This window comes from Myodes glareolus, chromosome X (genome assembly GCF_982192425.1).
Source record: "Myodes glareolus chromosome X, mMyoGla1.1, whole genome shotgun sequence".
Taxonomy (NCBI): Eukaryota; Metazoa; Chordata; class Mammalia; order Rodentia; family Cricetidae; genus Myodes; species Myodes glareolus.
This window is the reverse complement of record NC_142053.1, coordinates 15512993-15536122: the sequence shown is the minus strand read 5'-3', so window position 1 is coordinate 15536122 and position 23130 is coordinate 15512993. Positions and strand designations below refer to the sequence as shown.

General features: G+C 39.7%; 1 protein-coding gene across 7 annotated transcripts in view; it reads right to left on the bottom strand.

The window, feature by feature from the left end:
* Nucleotides 1-23130, bottom strand: part of Mcf2 (MCF.2 cell line derived transforming sequence) — a 104314-nt gene that overhangs the window by 59066 nt on the left and 22118 nt on the right. For 3 of the 7 annotated variants that reach the window (XM_087902672.1, XM_087902673.1, XM_087902674.1), the window contains 4 exons: nucleotides 22883-22997; nucleotides 18062-18152; nucleotides 16880-16975; nucleotides 112-231 (listed from right to left, as the gene is read on the bottom strand). In XM_087902672.1, coding sequence (XP_087758798.1) covers nucleotides 112-231; nucleotides 16880-16975; nucleotides 18062-18152; nucleotides 22883-22997 — 422 coding nt within the window. Of the gene's footprint in view, nucleotides 1-111; nucleotides 232-13467; nucleotides 13842-16879; nucleotides 16976-18061; nucleotides 18153-22882; nucleotides 22998-23130 lie in introns of those variants that run through there. The other 4 variants (XM_087902675.1, XM_087902676.1, XM_048457711.3 and 1 more) reach the window with 2 other exon arrangements.

Below are 23130 nucleotides of genomic sequence, written 5' to 3'. Positions count from 1 at the left end.
TTTGAGAGACAAATTTTACTTAAGTGTTACATGGACACATGCAAAACAAACAGTATAGGATACAGAATACATAAGCATTAGGAGGACCAGAGAGTCAAGCAATAATCTTACTGGTAGTTTCACCATAAAATCATCCTGGCTAAATCGAAATCCAATGTCCGTGAAAGTCCTCTGAAGAAAACTGGTAGGGCGTAAGACCAGGACTAAGTGTAAGCTCCCAGGGAAAGAGGCCTATAGCAAGAAAGAACAAAAGAGTGAGCTGGGGCACAATTGACACAACAAACGCCCAACTGAGCACAAATCAGAAGACATATCATTGGAGGAAGCAAACTTCAAAGTTACAGCAGTCAATAAAAGGCCAACCTGTTTAAGTGACTGATGATAATATCTGAAAACATGGAAATAGAAATAAGAATAACATAGGGCTATTGGGTCAGATCCTTATAATTTTACCAGTGTGGAATTTTCTAACAGGACACAAGCAGATCCTAACCTGTAAAGAATTAGGCACCAAAGCCGTATCTTGAAATTAGTTTACTGTTTCTGATGTTTTCTTTCTTTTTAATTGATACATTAATATTGGGCTTATTCTTGCCATACACTACTATAATTTGATATATAGATATAATATGTGATGATCACATCATTAATTAGCATATCTTTCACCCCAAACATTAGCATTTCTGTATCAGGAACTTTCAAACTCTTCTAGTTATCTCATAATTACAGAGTGAAATTAATCCTGCCTCATAGGACACCAGAACTACTTCCTCCTCTTTAACTGTGCACCTATCATCCTGCCTCACTGTATGTCTCGTTCCCTCTCCCGCCCCCTCCGTATACTAAGAGACTCCTAGTCTATGTTCCACTTCCAAGTGATCAGCTTTTGTATCTTCTACCAATGAGGGGAAATATGAAATTGGCTGTTTTTCTGTGCCTGGCTCATTTTACTCAATAAAATTTCCATCTCCAGTTCCATCCATGTTACCAAAAACAATGGATGCTATGTCATAGTTTTACAGCATGTATACATTTTTTAAAGTTTTATTTACTATGCATACAGTAGTCTGCCTGCAAGTATGCCTGCATGTATGCTTGCATGCCAAAAGAGGGAACCAGATCTCAATATAGGTGGTTGTGGGCCACCATGTGAGTGCTGGGAATTGAACTCAGGACCTTTGGAAGAGCAGCCAATGCTCTCAATCTCTCAGCCATCTCTCCAGCCCCCAACAGTTTATCTTCTAATCCATGGATGGATATGTTGCATGGTTCCACACATTGCCTATTATTGATAATGCTGCAATCAACATGGATATGCAGGTATCCCTTTACGATACTCATTTTAATTTCTTGGACATAAGTGAGATTGTTGGATTATATGCTAATTGTACTTCCAATTTTTGTGAAGAAACTGTTCTCCAATAGTGACACTGATTCACATTCTGACCATGTACAAGGCAGCTCTCCTGTCTTCATCTTTGTCAGCATGCTACTTTTGGTCTTTTGCATGTTAGCCATTCTAGCCTTATTGTGGTTAGTGATGCTGATCATGTGTATACAGCTGTTTGATATTTGTAGAACTTCTTTTAAGAAATGTTAATCATACCATTTACCAATTTTTAATTAGACAGGGCTTTTGAGGAGTTTTTTGCTTTGCTTTGCTATTGAGGGTTTTTTTTTTAACAGTCTAGGTATTAACCCCTTCGTGAACAAACAGTTTAAAAATATTATTTCTGTTCTGTAGACTATCCCTGCATTGTGTTTATTGTTTCCTTTTTATACAGAAGTTCTTTTCATTAATTTAATCCTGTTTGCCTGTTTATTTTATGCTTTTTGGCCCATATTTATAAATACATCACACATTTGAAGAACCCACTTTTGTAAAAGTAAAATAAGAAAGGAAGGACTTGAACCCCCTAAAACTGGTTTCAAGCCAGCACCATAACCTTTATGTCTATATATATATTTCACTGATAACAATCCATTTAAGAATGCTTCATATATTTTTTGCGAGTGTTAATAGTTTCATAGTTTTGAGATTTTATATTTAGGTGCTTGATCCAATTTGAGTTATTTTTTAATGGTGAAAGATAGGAAGCTAGTTTCACTCATATATGTACATCTCCACTACCAGATATAGATATAGATATAGATATAGATATAGATATCCTCTTGGTTCTTTTGCTGAAAACTGGTTGAAAATAAATTTCTGGGTTCTGTTCCACTCCATTGGTTTACGTTCCCGCCTTTATGTCACGAAATTGCTGAATTTGAAGTCAAATTGTATTTATTTCCCGTAAAAATGAAAACAGATAATGGAGCAGCCAAATGGCTCAGCAGGTAAAGGCATTTGCTATGCAAGCCTGGTGACCCAAGTTCCATCCCCAGAACCCACATGAAGTTGGAGAGAAGTGACTCCACAGAGTTGTCAATGCCTCACATACAAGCACATAATATGCACACACACCCCATAATAATGATAAATTTTATGAGAAATTTTAAAAACAGAATTAGGAGGCAAGTCCTTGGAATAACCCAAAAAAACAAAGGGAGCTGAAATATTGTCTATCTATACTAAACAACTGATGAAAACTACATCATAAAATCACGTTCCTGTTTTTATCCAAGGAAATCTTATTTTCATTGCTATGTGAACACTCCATGCATTTAAATGAAAGATTATCAAGCACATACAGGCATTGAGAATACACAAATTAATTAAATGCTGTCCCTTTCAAGAAAATGACAGTTTAATAGCTGAGTTTATTAGTAATCAATATAGCATGGTAAGTCAAAAAATAAAACAAAAGAACTAAAATAATATACACAGGAAACAATATCACAAAGGTTATGAAACCTAAGAGGGTCAAAAAGCCTTTAAGAAAAAAGAGGAATTAACTGAATCAAAATGCCATCGAATTTTTTTCAATATTTCCCCAGCTTCTAGAAAAAAAAGTCTGGCACATAGTAGGGTAGTTATTCTAGCTTTTAGTTCTGTAGTTGTGATAAATATTCTGACTAAAAGTGATCTGGGGTTAGAGTTCAGTTTATAATGCCAGGTTACAGCCCATCATGCGAAGAACTCAAAGCCAAAAGAACATGTGGGAACTGGTCACATTCACAGTCAAGCAGAGAGAGGAAACGGATGCACCATAAGGACTTGGTGCTCAGTTCACCTTCTCCTCTCTTTAACAGTTCAGAATCAACTGCCAAGGGAATAGTGGTGTCTAAAGTGAGCATGGTCCTCCCCTATTAATGATCAAAACAGTCTTCCATAGGTCAACAAGATCTTTATAATTCCTCATTGAGACCCTCTTCTCAGAGAATTATAGATTGTGTCAAGTTGACAAGGCCAATTGTAATCTGCTGGTCTGGTCTGTCACCTGGGTACCCTGTCCCTTTAAAAGAGAAGCCCCGCCCACTTCCACCAAAGCAAGCATCTCTTGTGTCTCTCTCTCTCCCTTCTTCTAGAGAGGTAGCTTCTGACTCTCTCTCTTCTCCTCTCCCTTCTCCCCTTCCTTCTCCTTTTCCTTCCATAACCCACTAAATAAACTTTATAGCTCAGCTCTCTCTATCTGGCATATCTGTCTATCTCCCACCAAGGCCTCAGGCCACCAACCAAGGGACCCACCAAGGACTTGGGTGACCCACTGCTGCCCCTTGTGGGACCAGTACCCCATTATCTCTTCATAAATTATAACACCAACCATCACAGCGGTGAAAAATACTTGTTACAGAAAGGAATTCCAAAACAAAAGAACAGGGACTACCATGCAAGATTGGCTATAAAAAGAGACAGCATGGTCCATATCACCACATATTAAATGCATACTCTGTCAAATGTTTAGCCAGTACTTATAGGCCTACTTTACCATAGTTCAGTGAATGAGTTAAGTTGCCCCTTTTACATATAAGGTGAAGTTCAGAGTGTTTAGGCATAACCTATGAAGCCTTATCTTATACTAAGACTGTGGTCTTAGTCATTAAACTACCCCACCTCTTGAAGATGCCCTATCAAGAAAGGTAGAGGAAAAGGACTCTGAAGGGAAAAGATGTTGGAGAGGCAGGCAAGAACCATAGCAGGAACTAGTCTGATGTTTTCCCCCTTAGAAGTTAAGGAAATCGATCTTCTGAGTACTAGGGCACCATGGTTAGACACATATTTTATTTTAAAATTTTGTGTGGTTCTAGGAATTAAACCCAGAGCTAAATGCAAGTGCCCTACCATATAACTACAACCCTAGCCACATCCTCTTAGATCTCATGAGCCTTGAGAAAGGACTGAATTCAGATACAAATAGAACCAGACTTGAGGTGACCTTGTAGAAAGGTACAGTAATCCAACAGTCAGATCCTCAACCAGAGCAAAAGTAGCAAGAGTCATGGCAAAATCCAGGAAGCAGCATCATTAAATCATAATGATTAAGTGTACTTGATGAGATAGAGGGACTCAGTGAAATCTGTTCCAAGGTTTGAGATTTGAGTAACCCAGATGAGAACAAAAAAATAAGCATGTTTTATGAAAGAAAGCAAGATTCTAGTTCCTTTCTATAGACGCTGTGTGTTGGAAGAGTCAGCAAGTCATTCTCAATATATCTATAAGACAGTTCTCTGCATCTGCTTCCATCAGTTACTAAATGAAGGTTCTAGGATGACAATTAGGGTAGTCACCAATCTCATCTCAGGAGAAGGCCAGTTCAGGTACCCTCTCCATTATTGCTCTGCATTTTAGCTGGCCTTTCTCAGCCTTGATGCAGGGGGGAGGGGCTTGGTCCCTGCTCAACTTAACAACTTGCCAGGCTTTGTTGACTCCCTGTGGGAAGCCTTACCTTTTCTGAGGAGTGGATGGGGGTGGAGGAGGAGGAGGAGTAGAAGGGGGTGGAGAAGGAGAAGTGGAAGGGAGAGAGGGAGGAGGGGAGGAAGAGGGAACTGTGGTTGGTATGTAAAATGATTAAAAAAAAAAGATAGCTCTCCGTAGGTGAGGAGAGAGAAAAGGTCTCATTTGGGAGTGCAGTCATCAACATCAAGAGGGAACATTAAAGCATAACAAAGCAAACTATATAGAAATGTTTCAAGTATACTCATTTTAAGAATAATACAGTACCTGCGATTGAACAAAACTATAAAAACAAGGTGAACAATGAATTTATGAGAACTTCTTGTACCCCTGTTCAATTTAGTTCTGCAGTTAAAGATACTCTAAAAAAATAAAGTCTATAAAAAAAGAAAATAATAACATTATTGATATAAAACCTAGATCTCAGGACTGGCAAATAAGTCAGTGGGAAAAAGCACTGTTTGCTCTTCCAGAGGACCAAAGTCTGGTTTCCAGCACCCAAGTCAGAGGGCTTACAACCCTCTATAAGTCCAGTCCCAAGGGATCTGTCACCTTCTTCTGTCCTCCTAAGGTCCAGCAGTACTGCATGCATGTGGTGCACAGAAGTACTTTCTGACACACATAAACATAAAAACAAAATCTTCAAAAAACTTGAAGGGCAGCTTGATCTACTTAGGAAGTTCCAGGCCACTCAGAGTTATATAGTGAGACCCTGTCTAGAAAGAGAGGGGGAAGGGAGAGAGGGATGAGAGGAGGAGGGAGCAAAGGAGGAGAGAGGGGAGAGAAGAGGAGAAGGGAGGAGAGGGAAGGAGGGGAGGGGAGAGGAGAGGAGAGGAGAAGGGAGGGGAGGGGAGAGGAGGAGAGAGGAGGAGAGGAGGGGAGGGAAGGGGAGGGGAGGGGAAGGGAGGGGAGGAGAGGGGAAGGGAGGGAAGGGGAGGGGATAGGAGGGGAGGGGAGAGGAGAGGAGAGGAGTGATGGAGGAGGGTTATCTGTCTATTGTGTTATTTTCATTGGTCAATAAAGAGACTGCCTTGGCCCCTTGATAGGACAGAAAATTAGGTAGGCGGAGTAAACAGAACAGAATGCTGGGAAGAGGCCTATGAGGCAGACGCCATGGAGCCAGCCACCAGGTCAGACATGCTGAATCTTTCCCGGTAAGCCACACCTTGTGGTGCTATACAGATTATTAGAAATGGGTTAATCAAGATGTGAGAGTTAGCCAGTAACTAACTCTCTAGAGATAATGGGCCAGGCAGTATTTAAATGAGTACAGCTTATGTGTTATTATTTCTGGGGCTAAGCTATCCGTGCAGGAGCTGGGCAGGATGAAAAGCAGGCCTGCCCGCAACTCCTCACTACAGAGAAGGGGAGGGGAGGGGAGGGGAGGGGAGGGGAGGGGAGGGGAGGGAAGAAAAAACTGACTCAGAGATTAAGAGCGCTGGTTGTTCTCCCAAAGGACCTAAGTTCAGCTCTCACCATCCATATCAGACATCTTACAGGTGTCTATAACTCAAGTTCCAGGGACTCCAAAGCCCTTTTTGGTCTCTGAGTGCACTTGTACATACAGATGCATGCTCACGTACACACACATGCACAGACACATGCGTGCACACACACAATTTAAATATATAAAATATTTAAAAATGAAATAAAATAAAATCACGTGTATTGGGTAGAGACTTGATTTCTTGTTTCTCTTGAGAAATCAAAGACTGGACAGTACTTGGGCCCATTTTCCCAACATGACAACACTTGCCCGGGGCTGACTAGTTAGTACCCCATTTTTGAACGCTCTTTTGTTCACCACAGTGCTCACTACTTCCACTTCCTGTTCCTCCTCAACATAAAGAAAGTATGCTGGTGGGCATTTGCTACCATTTAGGCTAGATGTTACCAAATCCTCACTGTCTTCCTCATGCACGGTTTATGGACTGAACTGTAAACTGATTCTTGTTCATCCCCTTTATGTTTCTCTGAATTTTTCTTGTTAATAAAGTCTAGTTTTTCAGGCAGGTTAACTAGGGTTTTAATTCTGTTTGATTCTTGATAAAATCTCTGAGTACAAGTTTCTTACTGCTGCTGTAAGGCAACACTATTCACTGCTGTGCTTCTGGGGGTCAGAAGGCCAAGATTAGTATCGTTGGACTAAAAACAAGGCATTCCAGGCTGTTTCCTTCTCTGTGCTCTAGATAAGAATCTATTACCTTGACATTTTCAGTTTCTAGGCACTGCTCATCACCTCTTTGGTTTATGGCCTTGCAATTGTTTTGACCTCCGCTTCTGTCACCCCCCCTTCTCTGAAACTTTCTCCACTTCCTTTCCTTTTTTTTTTTTATGATACTCGGGATAGAACCCAAGGCCTCACACATGCAAGATAAGATCTCTACTACTGAGCTAAATCCCAATTCCTCTCTCTTTTGATAATAAAGAGCCTTGTGATTATACAAGTCCTACCTTGAAAATTTGGGATAATCTCCCAATCTCAACACTACTTTTTATTATCAATGACAGAGTCTCGTGTATCCCAATTTGGCTTTGAATTTTGTGCCTCAAACTTCTGATCTTCCTGCCTCTAACTCCCTAAGAGAGGCATGTGCTACCACATCTATTTCAAGTTGCAGCTCTGAGTGTAACCAGGATGTTGTGCGTGCTAAGCAGGCAGTCTACCAACTGGGCTACAATCCTAGACTCCTCAAGATTCTTCATCACATCACATCCATCCTTTTACCATAGCCTATTCATAGGTTTGGGGAATTGGGTCATAGACATATGAAAGTTGATTATTCTGTTCACTGTACTCAGTTTCTCCAGTTGTTAAATGAAGATGGAAATAGCACGTCTTCACATTAAGAACTTAGCAGAGGGTTTTAATAATGTTCACTGTGAGTGTGAGTCTCAGGAAACATTTAATAAATATTAATAGTCCTACCCTTGTACCCTTGAAGCTTAGAGAAGTTCTGAAAAAAGTCTTTTAAAATATATCTGTTTTGTATGTAATTTTTGCTTGGTTGCTTGTTTCTTAAAGAGTGTATGTGCTGGGAATTTATGGTGTTCTCCTAGCAGGCATGAGGTCTCGGGTTCATTCCCCAGCATGTAACAACAAAAACATAATCTGAAAATAGAGGGGCCGTGAAAAGTATTCGCATAAGGTTGTAAATTCACTTTGTACAAGACAATTTGCCAAGCACCTGTTCAAGGCTGATTAGGACAAGCTAGGATTAAAAACTCACTGCATTTGATTTGCATGTGAACATGGAAGATATAACTAAAATGCCTCGTCTGAACCGTATGCTTCAATTTCATAAAACAAATAACTGATAAATTAGATGAACTACTTAATGCAACTCATTTGTTGAGTAGCTGCATAAATGAGATTAGCTATTGAGTTAACAAAATTTCGGAATCATTCTGTAGTGAAAAACACCGAAAGTGTAACTCTATAAGCAGTAAAGGAACTACTCATATTTTGAATGTGCATTTCTCTTTAAAATGATGTTTTGGAAGTTTCTCTACGTCAGCACTATATTGAAAAAATTCTAAGCAGAACTTCACTTTTCTAATCCTCAGGAATTAGTGGATACTAGAAATGCATTTGGAACCAGCATTTAGAATAGCAGCAGAGAGAGTGGTTTCTCAAATGATGGGAGGGGTTACCTGAAAAATGGCCCCTTGGGAGAATTGAGAGTTGGATAGCCATCCAATTTAAGTCTATTTATTTTATATTGTATTTAAGTGCATGTGTGTGTTTGAGTGTGTGTGTGTGTGTGTGTGTGTGTGTGTGTGTGTGTGTATTAATACATGTGTAGGAGCCCAAAGAGACCAAAAGAGGTTGTCAGATCCTCTGGAACTGGAGTTTCCAGCAGGCTGTGAGCCATCTGACATGTTCGCTAGGAACTGAACTCAGACCCTTTAGAAGAACAGCAAGTGCCCTTAAGTACTGAGCCAGTTCTCCAGCCCCTAATCTATGGCTATTTATAATCATTGTTTAATGTATTAATTTAATATTGTATTCTTCATTCACCTACCCATTACTATCGAATTCAGTTCTCTTTCTGTGGTGTAATATTCATTATCACGTAAATATTTGTGGACTTTCATAAATATCTCAGATGGAAAGTTAAAGCTCCCCAGTTGTGCTAGGTATGGTGCTCATGCCTGTAACACCAGCACTCAGGAGTCCATCCTGGCTAACATTCTAGGTCAGCTGAGCTGCTTACTATGATGCTGTGTCAAAAACAACTAGTTGTGATTATCAGTGCTCCAAGAGTCTAGGTTTTGCTATGGTTTCTGTTGATTAGTTGCTTAGTTAGTTGACTGGTTGTTGTTTTTTTTGTTTTGTTTTGTTTCTTTTCTTTTTTTTATTTTTAGACACAAGGTCCCTTCTAGCTAACCTAGCTAGATCAACTAGATCAAATGGCCTTGAATTCAGAGATCTTGCTGTCTCTGCCTTTGAGTGCTGGAATTCAAGATGTGCACCACCATGCCTGGCAAAATCCCTATTTTTAAAGAGGGAGGAACAAACTACAATTTTGTGAAAACATTGTAGAGTATAAACAAAACACATCTGTGGGCTACAATCACTAAATGAAAAAATTCATATATCTGAACATGTGTCAATATGAATAATATATATTCACTCTTCTTTCTTTGCTTGACATGAGAATCCATATGGAATAGACATCTGTAGAAAATTTAAATTGACAAGCCATGCAGATTAAGAGTACGTTGTCCTAAAAAGATTAATTTGTCCATGATTATGTGGATATATGCGTGTGTGCGTGTGTGTGTGTATGTATGTAAATGTATGAAGGTAGCTAAAGTATTTTACTCTCTATACAAAAAAATGTTTATAACTAAGAATTTTCAGATAATACATGTTAAATGAGCAATTTAATGAAAAATCAAACAGCATATCATAACAGATAAGCAGAGCACAGCAATCACAGACCATGACCACTGAGCTGTGATGTTTCAGTTTAGTAATACAGCATTTCTAAATGCTTTAAGAATATCTAATCTCTATGGTTATATAAACATGAAAAGGCACAATTTCTATTTTCTCCAAAATTAAGCTCTACATTCTAAATCCATAAATCATTTTTAAGAACTTGTCAGAACAGCAAAGAGAAGTAGTCACAGGTCAGTCTTTTTATTTGTTTCTTCTTTTAAAGAAATAAAACCAAAAGAAAGACTGCTTGAGAAGACTCAGCACTACTTTGAGCTTCTTGCAGACATTTCTCGCTATCCTTTGAGATTCCAACAAGCACCTAAGGGCACATACCTGTAACTAGAACAAGCTGCCCACTGTCACGGGACTTGGACTCATGTGCCCAACCACTCACTGCTCACAGCCCCAACCCTGCCTTCTGCAGCAGCTCTTCCTGGTTATTAAAGAGAACAGACCCAAAACATATTCTCTATTATCTTTCCCTCCTAAAGAACAAATGGTCTTGTCCTTGAGTTATACCAGCCCCAGGACTGCTCAAGGTACATGGTCTTCGCCAAGGCATAAACCTGATGTGCCACTTAACTATTAAAGCCCTGAAAGCAAAGTTATTTAATATCCTCTTGTGTGATACTTTTAGGGAGGCAATTCACTCATCCTATGGGGTGGCTAGCTATTTCTTCTTCTTAAAAAAAAAAGTCATGTGGGCATTTTGCCTGAACGTATGTCTATGTACCATGTGCATGCCTGTTGTCTCCAATGGCTAGAAGGCATAGGATTCCTCAGGACTGAAATTACAAATGGTTGCAAGGCGCTATGTAGGTGCTAGAAACCAAAGCCAGGTGTACTATGGAAGAGCACCGGGTGCACGTTACCATTGAGCCATCGCTCTAGCTCTCTAGTTATTTCATCAGAAATGTTCAAACTGTGCTATTTCTATTCCTACGCCATTTCTCTTTTAACCTTTCGGTCAAAGAAAGACAATATTATTAAGGACCTTTGACGGAAAGGGATTACCTACATGGCCGACTTGTTACACACACTACTCCATTTAGCTTTCCTACTACGGTATCACAGTAGGCATTATCCCTTCTTACAGGGTGAGAAACGAAGCCCAGTGGGGAAACAGCGGTACTAGGCCTTTCTGGGTCATAAATAGCTTTTTATCTACACTTAACCTTTCATATACATGCAGATTTACTGTTTGCAATTTAGAAATGAATTCGTTTGACTCTACAAAATGGGACCAGTTAACAATTTTTGAAGTTATGGAAAACAATCGAGCATCATGTAGCCCATGAAATGAAAACTGTGGATGCCAGGAAGAGTTGACCTGGGCGACCTGTAACTGGAGAGGGAGAAAGGGAAGCTGAAAGGACCAAAGGAGAGGGAGCTGTGGCCTTTTGTCTATAGTGGGGAGGCTCATTAGCGGGATCAAAGGGAATAGATTCACCCTGTTCTGACTACATAGCTAGCAGGAGTTGGGTTGGGGAACAGGAGGCACAGAGAGAAGGCTTGGAGAGAAGGTAAGAGAAAGCTAATATCCTGACAGTATATGATGGCATAGGAAAACCCCATGACCTGAAGCTATAGGGAGGAGTTTTCTATGGTAAGGGCTACTTTAATTATCCCCCTATCCTAACCCTATCCCCACTCTCAAGAGTACAGAACATACGAGTTCCCTCAAGTGTTGCCTGGCAACTTGTCAAGAGCCCTGGGGAAGAGGACAGTCCTAAGCAATAGCCAATCCTTGTGGTTTTTCCCTTTTATCACATGTATCTCTTCTAATCCCCTCCTTACTGCCCAGTGAATCATTCAATTTCCACCAGGTAATCAGTTTAATCCTCTCTTGAGACTTCGCATTCTACCAGGCCATCTTGTTAGGCCTACCACAGCCTCCAAAATCAGTCCAAATCCAAAAGTCCTTCCCAATTAAGCCATTTTGTCACTAACTAAGGGTCCAAATTCTTCACTGTAGTCAAACAAAACAAATTTTCCTACCACTAGAGCTCTAGGCTTCAGAATCAATCCAATCAATTGCATTTTAAGATACCTGCTCCTAGCGGGCCACTTAAAGTAATTCATTTGAGGGAAATAAAAATCATGGGAAAAATTCAGAGAAAGGTAAGAGAAACACATGTCGTGACTTAAGGTGCAAACAAATGACATCTACCATGGAAGGCCTTCCCCACTTCTAGCCTGAAGTTCTTTTGAAATAAGTATTTACAAATATACTTTACCTCTCTCCTGGACTGAGAGTGTCTTTAGTCAAGAGCTATTATATATTTATCATTGAAACTGGAGTCAGAGAGGGCACAGTGAAGATATATCTATTCAGTTACTACCTGGGTGCTGTATTTGTGTGTGTATTAAAGTGTATATACATAAAAGTTTAGTGTTGAGAAAATATGTATGCACAGAAAAGAATTAGGAACTTTCCAAAAGGTGAAGTCAAGGCACCTTTGCAACTAAAACCATGAATGTCAGTTCCATACAATATTGCAAACATACACACACACACACTCACACATTTTACATGTATTATAAATTGGCTGCTAAAGTTTGACACAAGTATTCTCATAACGTAAAATCATGTGTAGAACTGAATATATAACTTCATCAAAATAAATGTAATGTTTAAAGAACATTCTATGCTAAAACACTTATTAAAAAAATCTTTCACTCAACTATTAGCATTTGCTGTCACTCAGCAACAATGCAATTCTTTTCTTTCCTTGTCCTCGATTGGATTTTAATTTAATTTTTTTATAAATAATTTTTAACTTTTCACTTTTGTGTATGTTACCTCAATACTTGAGCAGGCAAGTTTATATCTTAAGTCAACAATAACAATAACAATTTGTTGGGTTTTTTCTAAAGGTGACATTTAATGACCTGTGGATGAGTGGCTTGATCTTAAATTAGCCTGGGTTATTTCAACATTTCTCTAAAACAAATCTGAAGATTATGTTAGAAATTTTCTGGGTAATTTAGAATATGAATATATGAAGGGATGAATGAAGGAATGAATGAATGAATGGGTAGGAAAGTTTATGGAAAGTGACCGAAGGAGGGACTTGAAAATTGTTTCATATGCTGGAAAACAAGCCACTTTCCTGTCCCTTATAACAGTTGGCAATGGGTAGAATTTTGTCCCTTGAAAGTGCACATTTATAAAAGACCTGAAACTACAAAAATTTCCTATCATTACAGATGCTTAAGTGTTTCCACTTTTAAAGTCACAGCTAAGCAGGGCTGCCTTTTTAAGTGGTGGTGAAATTGCCTCCAGACCCATCCAGGATATCACACTCTACTTGACCAGTGTCCAAAAAAAAAATCATAAATCCTTTTGTTAGGTATTCTTTTAACTGATGATTTAAATCTATGCAGGCAAACCATTCTAAATTGCTAATACACTCTTAAACAAATAACATGACCAACAATGCTCTCTGATAAACTTGATGACATTGAGATTTTGAAGAGATATTCTACCTCTTTTCCTTAAATTACCCTAGGCCGGTCTCACAGTAATCACATCAATGCAATTCACGAAAATACAAGAGTCCATTCTCCCCATCTGTCCTTAAAAGCCCCACTCAGCAGTTTGTGCTGTAGCACCGTGCTGCAGCATCCCTGCACTTGAACTTGGGAATAGGCTTTCCAGGACTGCAGGCAGAGCCCTTACCGCATTCCTTCTGAACCTCATCTTGCCTCTCGGGGGATTTGCTTCTGCCATCTCGCCTATACACAATTACACTCTTCTTTTCCGATTGTCAACGCAACATTGATGAAATACGAGCTGCTTCTTGGGTGGTATTTAAAAGCAGCAGCCAAAAATCTCTATCAAACAAAGCTACGGCTGCTTCCATTACCACCGCGGCAGAGCTGCAAAAAAATCCACTAGCCCTGATTAGTCAGCTGACAGATCCTTCCCTGCTGCTCATTGTGATTCAGAGTTGACACAGTCCCCCAACTACTTAGCCTGATTGAGCCTTGTGGATTAGCTTGTGCTGGACTATTCAAGAAGATCAGGCGTCCTAATAGTGGAGGGAGAGAAAAAAAAAGCACTCTCCTCCTCAAGAACAGTCAGGATGGGACTGGCTTGCCTCTGCGTAGTTCGATTTTTTAAGGTGGAATGCTAAGATTCTTTGTGAAGGTAGTACTCACTGATACCTTGTCCTCTTGTCCTGCACTGCTCTGAGACTTAAACTTCAATTCTATATTGTATTACTACATTCTATTCTGGGTTTAAGGGTTGAGAAGGGTTACAGTTTATGAAGCTGTATCCTGATAATCTTGAAAGAAGAGAATATGCACGCAAACTTTTTAAGATGGAGAAGATTCTCCCTCAAATTAGCCTTCCCGCAAATAGCTAAAGAGAGCATTTTGAATGTTCTTACCACAAAGAAATGATCAATGTTTGATGTGATAGACATGTCACTACACTGTGTGTGTGTGTGTGTGTGTGTGAAAGCATCACGTTTTACCCCCATTAATATATACAAATTTTCCTCTTTTTTTTTCAAGACAAGGTTTCTGTGTGTAGCCCTGTCTGTCCTGGAAGTCATTCTATAGACCAGACTGGCCATGAACTTGGAGATCTGCCTGCCTCTGTTTCCCAAATTCTGGATGTAAAGGTTTGAACCACCAGGTCTGGCCACAATTATTCTAATATTTATTTTACCTTAGGCATATATGTGTGAGCCTGATTATATGTCTATGTGCCACATGCAGGCAAGAGCCCACAGAGGTTAGGAGAGAGGTCAAATCCCCTGAAACTAGAGTTTCAGATGTTTGTGAACCACCATGTAGATGCTGAGCACTGAACCTGGGTCCTCTCTGCAAGGGCAGCAAGTACTCTTAATTGTTGAGCCATCTCTCCAGTCCCAAATGTACAATTATCATAGGTCAAGTAGCAATAATTTCAAATTCTTCTCTCATTAATTATGAAGCCTAACCTGCCTTCTTTCATTTATTTTGGAAGCTGTAAGTTAAGGTCTTCACATTGAACTTTACAGCTATCTAATTGAAAGTAATAGACCACATGGGGATATAATGCAATGGTAATACACATATGGCCCTAGGTTCTCTCCCCAGGACCAGAAGAAAAATGGCAAATGTTAGAGTAATAGACCACAAAAAAACCCCACTAACTTCTCTCCTGAGGACCCATGTATGATTACCAGCACCCATGTTAGGTGATCCACAACCACTTATAACTCCCGTTCCAAGGGATCCAACATCTTCTTTTGGACTACTTGGACACCAACATTCACATATTCACATACATACATAATTTAAAATGAAATACATCTTTAGAAAGAAAGAAGATAAAATATTAAAAATAAACATCTACCAAACTGCATCTCCAGAGCAATTTGTTTTGTGTGAGTGTGGTGATTTGAATGAGAATGTCCCCCATAGAGTCATAGGCTCTTGATCCTCCATTGGTGGCATTGTTTGAGGAGATTTAATAGGTGAGGTCTTGTTGGAGGAAGCATGTCACTGGAGGTGGACTTTGAGAGTTTAAAGACTCATCATTTCCAACTGCTCTCTCCTTTTCCTTTTCTTTTTCTTTTTCTTTTTTTTTTTTTGGTGGGGAGAGGTTGAGACAGGGTTTCTCTGTATAACATCCCTAGCTGTCCTGCAACTAGCTCTGTAGACCAGGCTGGCCTCGAACTCAAAGAGATCCATCAGCCTCTGCTTCTCGCCTCCCAAGAGGCATGCTGGTATTGAAGGCATGCACCACCACCGTCCAGCAAGAGTTTAAAGACTCTCATCATTTCCATCTGCTCTATCCTCTCCATGCTTGCAGCTCAGGATGTGAGTTCTCAGCATCTGCTTCCTGCCACTTGCTGTCAGGATTCCCTGCCATGATGGCCTCTTATCCTTCTGAAACCATAAGCCCGAATAAACTTTGTTCTATAAGGTGCTCTGATTGAAGTGTCTTATTACAGCAACAACAAAAAATAACTAAAACAGTGAGTATGAGAGAGAGAGAGAGAGGGAGAGAGAGAGAGTTCGTATACCCATGTGCATGCACAGAAACCAAAAGATGTTCAGTGTCCTGTTCTGTCACTCTTGCCTTTCTCCATCAAGACAGATTCCGTCACAGGACCTGGAACTTGGCTACCCGCCAGCAAGTGTCACTGATTGTCCTATTTCCACAGCTTTTTACATGGGTCTCTTAATCAAGAAAAAGGAGTATCAATTATACTTAGAACTATGAATGCTTTAGAGCAGAAAAATGCACTCATGAAGGCCTTTTCATAGTTATTGTTTGAGACATAGTCTCATATAGCCCAGACTGGTTTTAAATTCACTATGTTACTGAGTATGACTTTGAACTGTCTATCCTCCTGCCTCTGCCTTCTGAGTACAAGGATTACAAGCATGAACCACCATGCCCAATTTCTGTAGTGCTGCGGATGGAACCCAGTGCTTTGTAGGCAGGCACTGTACCGACAGAGCTAAAGTCAGTATTGTTGTTTTATTTTAGTAATTTGTTTGACTTTTATGTTCTCTTCACTGTGTGATGGTTAGTGCTAAGTGTCAACTTGACAAAAATCTAAAATCACCTGGGAGATGGACCTCTGGACATGTCTGTGGGGGATCATCTTAATTGTGCTCACTGAGGCAGGAAGACCTGTCCACTATGGGTGGCACCATTCGCAAGGCACGACATCCTGGATTATGTGACAGTAGAGAAAGTGAGCTGTGCACTAGCATGTACACACTCATTTCTCTGTTCTTCTGGCTAAGAATATAATATGATCAGCTGCTTCATGTTCCTACCACGATTACTTCTCTGCTCTGGTAGACTATCGCCCAGAGTCATGAGCCCTTCTGCTGCTTTCAGAGAGTTTTATATTAGCAAAAGTAAAAGTAAAAGGAATTAAGATGTACTATTTATGATTAAATACCTGTTATAAACAAATAACAGAAAACCCCTACTAAATGGCCCCCAAATAAGGAATGGATATGAAATGGATGATCTTATTCACTTTGCTGCTATAGCTGGCTCTAAGTGTTAGTATGCTTTTATGTTTGTCGACAAACAATATAGCAAAACAGTAACGGCTCAGAACTTCAACAACCTCAATATTTGTCATGCCTTTGTAAGTAAATAGACTTCTTCTGGTGGGAGTAGCCTCTGAGTCAGTCAGGAGACAGAGAACTTCAGACCACAGGAGCTGACAAGAGATAACAAATACACTACTAATAATATACTAATATACTAGATTTTGCCAGAAATAAACAATAAATGTTTGAGAAGATGTATATCACTTTTCTTGATTTAAGCATTATACAATGTGTAGATGTATGAAACTTCACATGACAACCAATAAATTTGAACAACCCTTGTTTTTATTTATCTGCTTAAAATACACAACTCCTATTGTATCAAATATTGCATCATCTATTGTTGAGTTTTCTGTTTTTGCAAAATAAAGTAATAGAAACAAAAACAATTAATGAAAAGAAAAAGAATTTATCAGGGTTGATTGTAATGGAATCTCAAAGAAAAAGAACACTGAGTCCTAACAACTTGGCTCTGCTAGAGAATATGAACCACATGGAATTTCTACAGGCTTTCCCAATCTTGTCAGAAGCAGTCTGTGATCTCCTCATCTCCCTCATATTCCGTTAAAGGGAGGCTTTGAACAGCGCCACTATCCTGGAGAGCCTAGTAATGTAAATCTCTCATGGCAGTGGGCAGAACTGTATTGTGCCTTTTAGGGAAACTGTTTCCTATTTCTGGTTCTTTGAAATTAGATTTTCAGTTGAGGCAATGTAGAATTTGGGAATACTTACCTTTGTATTCTATAATAAAAAAAAAGGAAGTCTAGAAACATATGCACCAAAATGTTAAAAAAAAATGGGGTGGCTTATCTCTGGGTGCTTAGAATACCAACTGAACTACTGTTTGAAATTTTTTCTTCACAAATTTCTATGTGTCGTAGGTATATAACATAGGTATCTCCATTTTCCAAGAGGTCCCATAAAATATATGCCTTCCTCTGGAAGTCTGGAACCACAAGTCTTTGCTCACTTATAATCTGAACCATCAATTCCTCATCCTTCCCCACTAGGACTTATAGTGGGGTCTCAAGTTCTTCACTGAGACCTGTCTGAATTCTTTACTTCAGACCACAAAGCCTAACTACTTCCCCTTCTCACTTCAATATCAGCATTTATTGTCTCCATCAATATCAAAATAATCCATATTTTCAAAAGGCCAAGTATAAATAAAGAAGAAATTCCTGTAGAGTACTTACTGAGATTTTCTGGAGGGAAATTTTGAGGGAAGACCATGTATCCAGTCTGCGATCCAGAATAATAGTAAATCGGGAGTCAGATCCATTTTGTCTGCAAGAAAAGAAATAATCATTTTTGTCAGTAATAACTCATTTGTTATATGTGTCTTTATTTATGATTATTTTACAGTTAATGTTTAATTGAAGAAAAAAATTTTGATTTGGAAGTGCTATACGCCTTTAATCCCAGCACTCAGGGAGGCTGAGTCAGGAGAATCTCTGTGAATTTGAGGTCAACCTGGTCTACAGAGTGAGTTCCAGGAGAGCTAGAGCTCAAATTAAACCCCAAAAAGTACTCTTTAAAAAATATTTTAAATCTATATTCCACTATATTTAAACTTTCTTTTTCAATACTAACTTCAGTCTTTTAAATAGGAAACTGAGGGGCCGGAGAGGTGGCTCAGAGGTTAAGAGTACTTGCTCCTCTTGCAGGGGTCCTGAGTTTGACTTCCAGTACCGACATAGTGACTCACAATCACCTGTAACTCCGGGTCCAAGGAATTCATTGCCCTTTTCTGGCTTCCACGGGCACACACACAGACATGGCATTCACTCACACAAAAACACACTCGTACATATGAAAATGAAATAGGAAAAGGTTATATGATAAGATGGACTAGGAAAATGAATTTAGAATCTTGAAATGTTGGTGGGAAGAAAACTCAACACCCTCTGCCTTTCATAACATCAAGCTTAACTTCACACAGAAATCTATCAATGATCTTTTTGTTCACTTGAAAATATATATAGTTAAATATATTGTTTTCCACTACAGCCTGCTGTTTGAGTTTGAGAAAAGGCAATACTTTTCTCAAAGTATTGAGATACTATACTTTGGTATCTATACCAAATGGATACTATAACTTTGATTTGCCCTAAAAATACTTTTAAGCCTCAATGGGTGCAATAAAAATTTACTCTTTTAAAGCTCAATTTTTGTTCATAAGACTCTTCCAATAAATTATGTTCTCTGTTCTTTAGGGTTAGTAAATGAAAACTGTTTTCTTTAAAATTTTATCTTGTCTAGGCATGGTGGCACAGGTCTTTAATGCCAGCACTCTGGAAACAGAAGTAGGCATATCTCTGTCAATGTGAGGCCAGTCTGGTCTACAAAAGGAAGTACATAGGGAAATCTAGGCCGGTCAGTCAGCCAGCCGGGTCTACAAAGTATGGTCCTGTCAGGTAGATAGATGATAAGATAGATGATAGATAGATGATAGATAGATAGATAGATAGATAGATAGATAGATAGATAGATAGATAGATTATATTCAACATAAATATAATCTTGAAGGGAGTGTGTGTGTGTGTGTGTGTGTGTGTGTGTGGAGAGAGAGAGAGAGAGAGGGAGAGAGAGAGAGAAAGAAAGAGAGAGAGAGAGAGAGAGCATTAGGTATCTTCCTCTATCCCTCTCCTCCTTTTATTTTGAGGTGAGGTCCTTTCCCTAAATGTGGGGCTTACATTTTCTTGGCTAAGCTGGTGACCCAAAAGCCCCAGTGATTTTCTTGTTCTACCTGCTCATAACTGCTGTGTGAGACACCTTGTTATATGGAGGCTGGGATCTGATAAATGACCCTAACAATTGTGCAGCAGCACTCTTACTGTTGAGAAATCTCTCCAGTCCTTCTAAGGAAGCTTTTACTTTTTTCATTTTAACACATATCAGTGCCTGGTGTGGGAGAATTGTCTGTATTCTGTCAATCATATTTTAATAAAATGCTGATTGGCCAGGCAGGCAGTATAGGCAGGAAAGCCAGACAGGAAGTAGGGGTGGAGCAATGAGAACAGGAGAATTCTGGGAAGCAGGGAAGTTCCTCTGCCACTCCTGCACAGACCACCGAAGAGGCAACATGTAAGCTGTCACACTGAGAAAGGTACTGAGCCCATGTGGCTAAAATAGATAAGGATAATGGGGTAATATATGTTATAAGAGCTAATAAGTAGCCTGACCAAATGGGCCAATCAGTTTATAACCTTATGGAGTCCTGTGTGTAATTTCTCTTTGGGATTTGCCGGCTGTTGGGGTACCGGGCGGGACGGAAACCCCAACAAGCCAGCCCTCATGCTACATATGGCGCCCAGACGTGGATAACTGAATCCACAGAAAGCTTGAGAAAGTTTGGGAAAGAATAGAGTAAAGCATGTTTTCTTGGTGGCAGCAATTTCTCGGGTCTGCTCTGCTTGCTAGAGGCAAGCAATGCTCTCATTTAAGAGAGGCTTCCTGACTCAGCTTTAGCTGCAAAACTTTGTAGCTCATTAAGAGGTCCTGCTGCGAAACACTTAAATGGTATTGATGAAAAGCTGAACGCATGCTTTTCGGTTTTCAGTCGTAGCAGGAAAAACGCTGCGCTGTTTTAAAATGCCGTCTTTCTGGGCCGTCCTGCCAGGGCAAACTCTGACTCTTTCAGGCAGGCAGTCCGACTGAGTGTGGTCTGTGAGCAGAATGCTCCAGCTTGTTTGCTGGCAGGGACCTTGAAACGCCATAGAGTTGTGGCAGTAAAAGGCTCCAATGGTACCTCTAATATGAGTCTGGAAAGCTAAAAAATGGACTGGGTCTAACCGTCAAAGCCACGGTTTTAAACTCATGTGGTCATAAAAAAGAGAGATACAGTAAAGAGAGGTTCAAAGACAAAGAAAACCTCTAAATGGTTTACTATGTGTTAAAAATATATGCAGGCTAAAGGTTAAAGTTCTTAGGGTAAAAGAGAAAGAAAGAAAGTAGTTGGATGTGGTGGTACACACCTTTAATCCCAACACTTGGGAAGCAGAGGTAGATTGACCTCTGTGACCTCAAGGTGTGGTAGTACACACCTTTAATCCCAATGCCTGGGAGGCAGAGACAGAAGGATCTCTGAGTTCAAGGTGTGGTAGCACATGCCTTTAATCCCAGCACTGGGGAGGCAGAGACAGAGGATCTCTGTGAGTTCAAGGACAGCCTGGTCTACAGTGTTATTCCAGGACAAAGATATATACGGAGAACCTGTCTCAAAAAGCCAAAAGATAAAAGAAAAAATAAAATAGAGGTTGAAATAAAGCTGCATAAAGATGGAAAATACACAGAGAATCTTGATACTGTATGCTATTATGCTCTCTTTGAATTGTTTGATTGCTGAGGAAGGAACAACAGTTGCTAAAAGATATTTGCTTATAAATGCTGCGGAATCAATCCAAGAAAGGTATTTTGAAAATACCTTGGCTTCAAAATTGAAGTCAAAAGGTATGTTACTTTGGAGAAGAGATTTTGCTTTTGTTTCCACAGAAAACGAGAGGCTTTGGATTTATTCAGAGTTAAGAAAAATCATCTTTGGCCAAGGGAGACCTCCTGAGCAATCTCTGGTAGGAAGAGATGGCCCAGATGACAGAGTTCTACATCCAGAACAGATTCAAGACTGCTGCCTGAGATGATCAAGACTCACAGGATACTCCAGTCAGGACTTGATTATAACTTTAAATTTTCTTTAGGTCCCCATAAGATCATCAGCGCCCCCAACCAGCAGGAAGTAGCCTGAAATACTACGCCCACATTCCCAACAAATGGACTATGGGTATTTTTCTTTGTTTAAAAAAAAAAAAAGAGGGAAATGGTGTGGGAGAATTGTCTGTATTCTGTCAATCATATTTTAATAAAATGCTGATTGGCCAGGCAGGCAGTATAGGCAGGAAAGCCAGACAGGAAGTAGGGGTGGAGCAATGAGAACAGGAGAATTCTGGGAAGCAGGGAAGTTCCTCTGCCACTCCTGCACAGACCACCGAAGAGGCAACATGTAAGCTGTCACACTGAGAAAGGTACTGAGCCCATGTGGCTAAAATAGATAAGGATAATGGGGTAATATATGTTATAAGAGCTAATAAGTAGCCTGACCAAATGGGCCAATCAGTTTATAACCTTATGGAGTCCTGTGTGTAATTTCTCTTTGGGATTTGCCGGCTGTTGGGGTACCGGGCGGGACGGAAACCCCAACAAGCCAGCCCTCATGTTACAAGTGCCAACTGATTTTATTATCATATTATCCTGCCTAGTAGTTCCCAACACCACTGCGGTATATAATCTTTGGACAAAGAGAAAAATGGCTTTCTTCGCTCTTGGCTAGTAAAATATTCATTTATAGATGACTGCCATACTTTGTGAGGGCCAGCACTTCTAGAGTATTAATCTACTTACACAGCTCCTCAGCATATTTATATATTTTCTCCTCAGGATGTATTTTGCATCCTCAGTCTACATTTTACAGTATATTTTTAAATATATTTAGAATTTAGGCAGGTGGTGGTGGCACAGGTTTTCAGTCCCAGCACTCTGGAGGCAGAGGTGGGCAGATACTTGTGAGTTTGAGGCAAGACTGATCTACAGAGTGAGATCCAGGACAGCCAGGGCTACACAGAGAAACCCTGTCTTGGCTGGGCATTGGTGATGCACACTTTTAATCCCAGCATTCAGGAGGCAGAGACAGGTGGATCTCTGTGAATTTGAGGCCAGCCTGGTCTATAGAGCTAGCTACAGGACAGGCTCCAAAGCTACAGAGAAACTGTATCTTGAAAAACCAAAAAAGGAAGAAACCCTGTCTCAAAAAAAAATAAAACAAATGAACAAACAAAAAAAGAATTGAAGAATTTAAGTAGCTGTCAGCCTCCTCTTTTGTTATATTTATATATATTAGGTGATGTTTGTTTACTATTCACAATAACAATAAGAACTATACTAACAAGCAACCTTCCTCTTATACCCTTCAGGTATGTGTTTGATATAAAACAAGAGTTTTCAAATATAGTGAAATACGATACCTTGCAATAGATGTCAAGTAATTGAGCACTTTTGAGATTACATCCTCTGGAATGCATCTGAAGTTACAGTTTTCTGGAAATGTAATGATCCAAGCATTGTCCCTTCCCCGGCCACCTGACATAAAGCAAATTAAACAAATTATCAATTTATATGACAAAATAAAAATGAGGATTTTCAGATTTAAAGAGGATAATTAGGCCAGGTGATGGTAGTGCACGCCTTTAGTCTCAGCACTTAGAGGTAGTGA